The sequence below is a fragment of the Hyalella azteca genome, unplaced genomic scaffold, assembly GCF_000764305.2.
Source record: "Hyalella azteca isolate HAZT.00-mixed unplaced genomic scaffold, Hazt_2.0.2 contig13709, whole genome shotgun sequence".
Taxonomy (NCBI): Eukaryota; Metazoa; Arthropoda; class Malacostraca; order Amphipoda; family Hyalellidae; genus Hyalella; species Hyalella azteca.
In genome coordinates, this window is record NW_025943621.1 from 468,496 (window position 1) to 479,145 (window position 10,650).

The 10,650-nt window shown below is 37.6% G+C and overlaps 1 protein-coding gene across 1 annotated transcript; it reads right to left on the reverse strand.

Annotated features, from left to right (window-relative positions):
* Positions 1–43: 43 nt before the first annotated feature.
* Positions 44–7,159, reverse strand: LOC125178923 (probable methyltransferase-like protein 24). The gene is made up of 5 exons (XM_047883800.1): positions 7,082–7,159; positions 5,802–5,969; positions 5,092–5,214; positions 960–1,128; positions 44–737 (listed from the first exon to the last, which is right to left on the reverse strand). Exons 1-5 carry the CDS (start codon positions 7,157–7,159, stop codon positions 568–570), a joined length of 708 nt encoding a protein of 235 aa, XP_047739756.1. The 3' UTR covers positions 44–567.
* Between the last annotated feature and the right edge of the window lie 3,491 nt (positions 7,160–10,650).

A 10,650-nucleotide genomic window follows, 5' to 3' on the forward strand; every position in this document is an offset into this window, starting at 1 on the left:
ACTGTCCTGAAATCAAGCACCCAATTGGCAGAAATCTGGCTCATTCTACATGTAAAAATTGCTATGCAATCATGTTTGCTGAATAAACTAATTGTAAGCATAAAATTCTTCGTCGGCAGACGTCCACCGCGGCATTAGGAGGCAATGACGCTGCTCCTTGAATGTTGCTCATTCGGCAGTGGCCTCCACTCTTCACTGCCAAAGTGGCCAAAAGAAAGACGAAATCAATACCGCTTGGTTTTAACACCGCCGCAGAAGTTATCGGTGTTGAGGCTTCAGGTCAAACCGCCTTAAATGCTCTGCTCCCGATTGTCTTTCATGGTTTACTCCCTCAGCGTTTCGCATAAGAGGGTATGCTGCACTAAAGTGGAGGTTTGGAATCGGAATTTTGCTCCCCTAAATGAGCTACCTGCCAAGACCGACGAGACTTGTCAGCCCGTAAAAAGCGTACCAAAAAGTTAATTTATACACAAAAAGTTGAAAAGCCGCAAGGAAACCCATTTTGAAAGTTCGAACTTGTAACACTTTGCCACCGAAGATATTTACACTCAAAGGAGACCAAAACTACTATCGAAACTTTTCATTAACCCAAAGCATTTCATAGAATTGAGAAACAGTTTTGTTCTCAAAGGTATAAGTCCAGCCCATGCTTGGCAAACTGGACACCTGTGAGAAATGCAGGCTGCGTAGCTGACGAATTTGGCTCCACATAAGGTCTCTCAGGGTCTCTGACGCCACTGCACAAGGCAACACAAATGTAATTTTTGAATGAGGGAAAGTTTACTTATGGTAATTGAATTTAATTTAATATTCTATTTTTTTCGAAAACGAGAATTGATCTGTGGTTAAATCGTCACATAAATTCATATCACTTCATTAAATTTCCCAGTCGATCACTTGAATATTCGACTTTGATCCAACTATCTCATTTTGACCTTATTACTTTTGACATCTCTTACGTGGGTGGATCTCCATGCCGATCTGCTTGATGTTGGCCAGGAGTTCGACATCGTCGTTAAGGACGTTGTGAAAAAAATCCACCTCGAAGCCCTCGATGTCGATCCTGAGGTAGTCAATGACGCTCTTCTCTAAGTCGATCAACTTCAAAATATCCCGATATGTGCATACCTGTACAATAATGTAGAGCTCAAAACACACCAAATGGAATAATAATATTTCAAGTTAAATCAACACTACGAGCAACCTGATTGCATGATAAGCCTGACTCGATTGACCAAAAATTTAAGCAGATCCGTTTATCAGGGAAGCTATGCCCGAAACACTAGTAACCGTTGAGTCGAGCTCATCAAAAATTGAGTTGCGATCAAGGGCATGCCATGCGATCACTGTTAGGGGCATGACATACGCGTGATAACAGGTCTAATGCAGCGTAATCGAGCATTTTGACCGAGAAAAATTACTGTTTATATTAATCACCGGTTAGCTCCAATTATTTGCTTTAATTCAAAATCTACCGTTGAATAGAGAAGCGATGAAGCGCACAAAGAATTATGAGTGTACATACAGTGAAAAAATCTGCTAATATGTTTCGCTCAGTTTTTAATTTTTATTAAAAGACTTAAAATTTTCAAACAATCAGAGTAGGATCCTTCCAAATGAGCTCAGCTGAAATGGAAGAAAAACACTCGCACACGAACGAGCTTATATTCTATGCTGAAATACGTGATGATGAGCATATTCGAATCTTTCATTCGTTATGACTGTTAATCAGAATCAATTTGAAAGTGGCTTGACTATTTATCAAGTACCCATTTTTTCGGATACCTTTTAAATGACGTAGATGCTCGCTACAGTCAGCTTAAAGACGATTCAGGAGCGTATTGGCTACATATTGTATTCTGCCGCTAATTAAAAGATTTTCTGGGTAAATTTTTTAACTAAAAATACAAGCCAAGGGTCGAATGACGCCTGAAATAAGCGGTTAACCCTGCTCAGACGCTGGCTGAGGTATTAGGGTGAGCATGACAAGCCCTTGCCCTAAGGAATTTAAAAGCAAAGAAAACGCCAAGAAAATTCACCATATCGATATTGAAAACGTTTCGGAGTCCAGCTCCATCATCAGTTCGACTAAACTAAAATGAATAAAATCACTTCAAAAGTCAAAATTCAAAGACAGACATAAAAGTCAGGCACTTATTCTCCACCGTGGACGCTTTTGTGGTCCGACGGCATGCTGGGCGTTTGAATGAAACTTTCAGGACGACCACTAGCCAAACCCACCGCAAAAACCNCGTTCTAACTTGCCTCTCGCCAAGCCTCCTCATTCTTCCGTGCGCCTCCATGCTGAACAGTGCGACGTGGCTGTATCTGAGAGTGATTTCAGGATACTCGGTTCCACTTCTGGCTGCTCGGATTTGAGAATTTTGGAGTCTCTACATATCTTCAAGCGAAAACCATGTCTCAATAATGTGTTTGGCTCATATAATCTGGAAATAGTAAATCGCTAGGATTTTATATTCTTGTCGTCCCCCTAGGACCAAGTTGTTCATAACTAGTCCTGTTTATTTCGATATAATGTTAGGTCTTGTTTAGGTTTTATGTCTGTCTTTGAATTTTGACTTTTGTAGTGATTTTATTCATTTTAGTTTAGTCGAACTGATGATGGAGCTGGACTCCGAAACGTTTTCAATATCGATATGGTGAATTTTCTTGGCGTTTTCTTTGCTTTTAAATTCCTTGTGAACTTGCGATTTAAGCAGACTAATGATATAAGCCCTTGCCCTAGAAACGCAAACAGTGCTTGTGCTAGAGGACGTTTCTAAAGTTATGCGTTGGAACGAAGCGAGAATTAATGCGGCACCTGGACGATCTATATTACTGCGCATTACAGATTTTTTAGCTTGATAATTGATCGTTTGTAGGTGATAATAGAAAGTGACGTTATGTATTGCGTGATTTCAAACTTTTGTAAGTGAATTGTGCAAATAGAGTAATATTAAACCGTCCTTTGCGCAATATTTTGCCAGCTGCCTTCTAGCCGTGGGATGAACTCGTCAGCCACGTTTTATTTTCGTGTATAATATAAAAACCAGGAAAAGATTTATTGATAAATTCAATGAGGTGTATCGTGGTTCACCACATTTGTGGGATGTGCAGTGCAAAGATTATGGGCATAGAAAAATGGATGCAAAGAAATAATGATGTCAAATAATAATGTGTCAAAAAAATTGTTTAAAAATCGATGCATATTCGAAAAACAAAAGAAAAAAAATACAACAAGATTTAAGCAACACAATTTTCTTCCCTCAAGCTATTCACTCAATTAAATTTTTACAGAAACTCCAAGAAGTCGCTCAATAAAGAGGAGGAAGTAACACTGAAACAGATTTTACTAGAGTTACAGGCTAAAGAAAAAAATATACGAAATAGGCGAAAGAACAGCCTTAACTTGTGGGTAGACGTGATCAACGCGATAATTACACATCCAATAACACCTAAGCTTCAACAAGCGCATTTAAAATGCTTCAATGCCGTAAGAACACAGATCTAAAGTTAGCGCCCTATATGTCTTTCACGTTCCGATGCAGCCTGCGGGGGTATGCATGACTTCCCATGCACCCTCATTAGGCTAAATAGTAGCCGCTGCCGCTAGTCAGAAATGCGTCAGTACACTTCTAATAGTGATCGGCATTGAGGTGGCGTCAATCGAGTAAAGCACTTTACTATAATGGTTTTTTCTCTTTCACTAAGATGTAGAAGTTGAGATTAATTTAGTTTATAAGACCTTGTTTCTCAAGACGTTGAACAGGAAAAATGCTTTTTGAACGGTAGAATGCTTGTGGAAGTATTTCATTCATTCCAAGTTGCGTGACGAACACTTCTGCAAGCTCACGAACAAAAGATTTATTCAACAATAGAATGTTCAGTTTCGGGCAAATGTCTGCTTAAAAAGCTATAGTTCTTGTGCAGTTGAAGTGCAGTTCTTGCAGATCTGCTGTTGACTGTTACTTAGCTTTCAGTCAAGTTTCTGCAGTGACTTGACTGCAGTAAATTGATTGCTGCTACTCGTTCATACTTCACAACAGCCAACAAACGAAGTTTTTCTGAAATCCATCGTCATCGCATCGGCGGTACTGAGTTCTAGAATGAACTGCACTTTGAAATTCTGGAGTGACAACTAAAAGAATAGTGCGGAACATACGAGAGTAATGGGAAACCAGGAAATCAAAGAAGTTGCATTGTATCCAGTTCCAATACATTCTACTTATATGCGATAGTCAACACCCACACGCCAACTCAGCGAGAACTTTCATATAGACAATCTTCAATCAAGCTCTCGTGTTGTTTGGAAATTTCAACTGTGAGCATATCTGCAGGAACTACTTTTATAGCCGCTCATGCAGGCGTATGCCAAAACTGGACATTTCTATTGTTGGAAAAATCATCATTCGCTGGCTTCAGAACCGCGATCTTCACACAGTTTGAAATCAATTATGGAGTACTTCCACAAGCACTCTAAATTTAAAATTTTCTCTTCAACAAGTACAAGGGTAATGGTATTTGTAACTAAATTGTTTTCAAGTCGTACAGCTCTTTTGAAAAGCAATGTTGCTCACAACATTAATGTTTAACTATTTGTAGTGTGTTGGCGCATTACTGGCCTATATGGCAGAGGTGTGGCATGGTGGCAAGAGAAAACGGTGTGTACAACTGTACATTCGTTGACGCCATTTATTGAACGGGAGATGATCATCGTTCGCACAGTTATCCACTGTCCAGACTCTGACCAGGACCATGCCAAGGTAGCCTGACCAGCGTCCGACAAGGACCATCATGAGGCTTCCTGACCGGCTGCTTTTTCGGTTCAATTATACAGATTCAGCCCAAGGGCAATCGTCTTCCGTAAGAGGCCGCTAAAAAGCATTCGAATACAGTAGGTGGCCGATTCACACCTAATTCATCTCTAAACCGACACCATGACTTCTGGAGCGACACAAGTTGGAACGAAAAATGGGGGCTCTTCATACTTGATTCATCTCTAAAATTAGCTGCTCCTTCCAGTAGGAGAGCTAATTTGTCAAGCTAATGTCATTAATCTGCATGCGTCTTCTTGATACTGATCTCGATAACCTGTATTTCAGTTCCATGGAACGACGCAACTCCAGTTACGCCTCCCAAGCCCAATGGACGGAAGTGGATGCCGTGACCACTGAGGCTGTCCGGCTGCCTAATGGTGGGGTCAAACGCGTACACCTGCTTGGGAATTAATATTGATAATATTGCACAGACACAATAATTGCAAATGAAAGGAAGTGCATTCAGGACGATAAACACTGGTAAAAGAAAATTGTTAAATAGAGCAAGTTATTTAAAGTTCACATGTTCCGAGATGGGAGTCAGATCTTTATGAACGCAGCGCATGCTAAGAACGGTACATCTGTTTATATTCAAAAGACCGTTGATGGTGAATAAAACGAATGATTCATTCGTTTGCATACATGAATACATACATTTCAAATGTTGAATGATATATGTTAACAAAAATAACGTAGTCTACAGTTAATTTACGCTCGTAAGAACTGAAAGCCATTCTTAACAAACGAGGCGCATTACCCCGACGGCACCCATGAAAGCGCTTTGAGCTCTTGGAAAGTGATATGCATACAGATTAATAAATTCATTTTAAGAGCCATCAATTATTTTGTACCATATTATTACCCTCAATTGGGACCATCCGGCCAACCATGCAATTAACTCATATTTCTTTTTGTGTTCGAGTCCATCAGGCAAGCGTAATTTTGCAGGAACGCACAGGTAAGCCTCTTATAAACTACCCTCACCTTGCAGCCGTATTCCGCCATGGCCTCCTCAAAGCTCCACTCGTTGCCCATGCCGAAGGAAAGTACGATGCAGGAGCCGGGTGTGGGAGAGACTTTGTCGTCCAAACAAACTGCTTTAACGCCGTCCAGAAACGTGGTTCCTTCATTTGGTTGGGCTCCGAACATCTCCTGCAAGTGTGAATGACGCTTAGTTTATTTTTTAAAAGATTTTCTTCTTCTTTGGTTAAAAATTTGTGCAATCTCAAAATTGATGTCATTAATCTTATTTCAGAGTGCAATCCGTGAATAGCGTCGATTGTAGTTTACATTAAAGTTGAAACTATTTGTGGACCAAATAAAAGTAAATATATTGTTAGCATGGAAAAGTTAGCTTCTACTCACAATATTACTACAACCGGCCGCCTCTTCTAAGTACTCGAAAAATTTGTGCCAGTCAAGAATTGGTTTTGGGGTAGAATAATTTTGGGAATTTTTATTCTCCTCTGCGACACGGGCTTTCGCTTCAACGCGATGGCCGGACGTCCGGTAGCCCAGACGATCTGGGTGGTCAGAGACAAAAATAATATTGAGTTTTATTCAAATCTATTTCATAGTGAAATAGGTAATATTTTGAACTCAAATTAAGCGAATTGAACCAATTTTTTTTGTTGAGTCAAATCTCACCAAACTTCATGCTAACATGCACGCTCAACAAAGTTGCTTCTATCTGCATTGTATGTGTGTAGGGATTTATTGTATGCCATAATTTGATATTTTAGTCTTTAGTCGATAGTTAACAGGAACAACTAACCTAAAAATAGATGTTTTGGCACGGGTTTCAGCAGAAATCTGAAAAGTGAGGCAATCATCTGTAAGAAAATGTTGGCTTAATTTGGGTATCGCTGCAACTCGTAAATTCATGTGCGTTATGAGCGAATTATGTTTAATGGGAGTCAAGCTTGCACCTAAATGCTTATTGAACAAAATGCCGTGATGAAAATGACAATTAAGTAACACATCCGATTGGTTTTTGTATAAAAGCGAGCTATTTTTACTACTGGATATTTGGGTGGAACAGGTAGCTTCATAATCAAGGAATGAATCGATAGGGTGAAACCTCTATTTCAAATTTTACTAGATGCAATGAGAGCTTAGAATTTCAGTACACCTAAGTATGCTAGTTTATTTACATGGATTTTCCAGAAATTTTCTCAAAACAATCTATGCTAAAAGTGTTCAAATAGACAGTATCGCTGAGAACTTACTCACATGTCCATCAAAATCGCGAACATGATGGTCACCACGAGAGTCACAAGAATCACAAGTAGAGTTCGCCTGATGCCGCCGCGCAGGAGGCGTGTGTTAGTGAACGATGTCATGCTCATGACGACATTCAATTATTGGATACAATTTGGGCTGTACTGACTTTAATATGAATGTATGGACCGTTTTCTGTGTTGAGAATGAGCATCAAAGTCTGTATCGAAGCTGGACTTAAGATGGGCAATGGCATCAAATTGTGATCAAACTAATTAAGGAGAGGTGATTTCTAATTTACTGAGCCCATTTATCCAATCGTCTTTCCTGTATCCTTGCTTTAAAAACATATATTTATAAATATGCAAGTTTCGTTGAAGACTGGAGCATGTTTTTATTAATAAATCTTCATTTTCGATTTTTCACCGAGTCGAACTATAAAAAGTTGAATAAGAAGATTATTAATAAAAACATGTTCTGGTCTTCAATCAAACTCGCTTAAATGAAAAGCTTCGGCTATATATACACTGGTAATACTGCGACAATTATTAGTTGACGTTTTTCAATTAGTTATTTAAGGTAAATGAACCTTTCCTGGCTGGACCTAACCTTAGTAAAATTGTAAAAAAGTGTCTAAAAACCATTTTCACACTTCTAACCTTAACCAAACGAGATTTTCGTTAAATAGCATGTCGCATAATAGCGTTCATATTTTTTTGTGTCGCACTATTCGCAAATACTAATCATAGGTAGATTCTGCGACATTGGTACATTCCGAGATAGGAATTGTGCGATTTTGTCCGGTTTTGTACCCCCTGTCCAGTAATGTTACCAATTTTGTCTGGTAATTGTTCGAAATTCTTATATATATTACCGGACAAAATAACAATTACTTATATATATATTACTGGACAAAATAACAATTACCGGACAAAATTGGTAACATTACCGGACAGGGGTTAGAAAACCGGACAAAATCGAGTCCGGTTATTAACTCTGCAATTAGTTTGTACTCAAAAACCGGACACGAAAATAAATGAACTACACTACCGGACATTCTAAAAAAGGCCAACATCGTTAGGTTAGGGTTAGAGTTAGGGTTAGGTGTGTATAAAACCCTTATTTACGTTGCTTGACACCTTTCAACTAAGGTTAGGTCCAGCCAGGTTAAGTTCTTTTTACTCTTTTTAACAATTTTGCTAATTACGTCCGTGGGCCAAAAATAAGCAAAAAAATGCATTTGGTAACATTACCGGACATGGGTTAGGAACCCGGGCAAAATTTCGTCCGGCTATATACTCTAACATGTTTGTACCTAAAAACCGGACACAAAAATAAATGAACTCTTTTCTTTTTTCTCGTACCGGACATAAAAAAACGCCAACCGCGTTAGGTTAGGGTTAGAGTTAGGGTTAGGTGTGTACAAAACCCTTCTTGACGTTGCTAGAGACCTTTCTACTGGGGTTAGGTCCAGGCAAGTAAAGTTTTTTTCTTTTTTTTTCAATTTAGTTGAAATAATATAAGTTTGAAAATTATTTTTTTAAGACAACACTTCTAAAAAATAGTGTCTCCGATGTTACATATCTACAATGAATTTATAATTTTATTTACATAAATTACAAAAATTAATTTATTAATTTTTTATATATGAAGGAAATTTAAATTTTCAAAATTATTTATTCAGTCAATTGATTCATGCATTGTCTCCAACTTTACGCAAGTGTGCAAAATTTCAGATTGATTGGACAGGTAGAAGTGTGTTAAATATCGATTATAAGATTTGTAGCAGCCAGAAAAACAAACAACAAGAAGTGAAGTTAAAGAGAAGTCTTGTGAATAATTAATGTCCGGATAATGGGAAGTATATCTACAGTAAGGATACTCCTTGACGGTAAAAAACATCGCTGAATAATTTTACAAACAATTTTATTTCACCGAAAAGACACAAGTGCTCGCAAGATTATGAATTTGAAGTTAGAAATTATAGACTATTTCAACGAACTGAAGCAAATACAAGGACAGGTATCAGCAATTTAACAGACTTATACAGATTTTTCAGTCGTAATAATCCTCTTTTTTTCTATCATAAGTTCTTTGTTATGAGCGGAGTTGCTAGTAAAGGAGGCCAACTGCACCTATAGATCCATCAGCTCAAAAATATTTTAGCTAGAAGAATCAGGTAGCGCTTTTTTAGGGGTTTAAGAGGGGATAATTGAGAGCTTTTCTGAGTAAGCCGCACTGCAAGCTTTGGCGTAGAGAATGCTCCTGATTTTGTGAATAACAAGCATGAACAAAAAAAAGAAAACTTTAAATACAAGAGATATTTGTAAATTCAACGATCAACCCATAAAATGATAATAAATCGGATGCTTGTAATGACTAATGTGATGATAAACTATCAAGGCCAACATACCAAATGTAATTTTTGATGCACATGAATAAAGTTTGAAAGAGATTATAACCAGAAAGAGCAGAAAAATTCCACGAATTCATGTTACACATCAATAACGCAGAGGATTATTTCAGAGACTGAAATGAAATTTGATATGATAGCGACCATCGAGCCAGATGTCATCGAGCAATCAATGATTGACCACTCGATTACTCCAAATAAATTTTTTAGAAATACCAAGGTGATTCAATTGAGATTTTTATTTAGAATTTAGTGAAATCTTGAATTCAATCGTGAATGGAGAGAATTAATAATGGGTACATATTATTAAAAATCAGTCAAGAATGCCACAATGACCGCTCCGAAAACTGTTAAGAGTTAGTCGCAATCATAACTATATAATATCAAAGTCACATCTAGTCTCCAAAAACACTTCTACCTGAAGCAACGTCACCAGTTTGTAATTCATTCTATCACGACTGCTTTGGTTATTATAAAGTGTTAAATATTACAAGAAATTAAGGCTGATACCATGCGAGTTGCAATACATGATAACACGCTATGTCGGTTATAATTTTCGGAATTTTTTTTTTACCAATTCAAAATAGATTGACCACTCAGGATAAATTTCTACGAGAGTTTGCATAAGTAACTAAGTTATAAATCCAGATAAATGATGACATTTCTAAAAATCCCGCACATTTAATCGCTAAAATGGGGAATTCAATGGTCGCTAATGGTCAATGCTAATTATCTACATTCCTTTCATTTTTACGCCAATATAAAAAGCGGTCGACATAGCTGACACACATAAATCTTAAACCACTCAACACTTCTATTCAAAGACAGTACCGTCAAAAATCATAATAATATCAAAACTAGGTTAATTAGTGTGAATTAAGTGTACCATTATCACTAAATGTATCATGGTCTTAACACGAGGTTAAAAACAAGTTTAAAATGAGTTCTTGTCTATCCGGAAAGATGAATTTGAGTTGAAACGAGTCCATAATTATAATGAAGCCGAAATTTTTACTATTTAGTCTCTGATTCAGGTGAGATTATTAGTAAGTCGTCAAAGCACATTAATGCGATGAAGCTGAATTTGCATTTGGGTAAATTTCGAATAAAGATTTTTTCAGTTAGTGGATTGATTAACCGAACAATGTGGACTCATGCTATTATAGTCTGATGAGGGAAAGCTCATGATTATGCTAACCA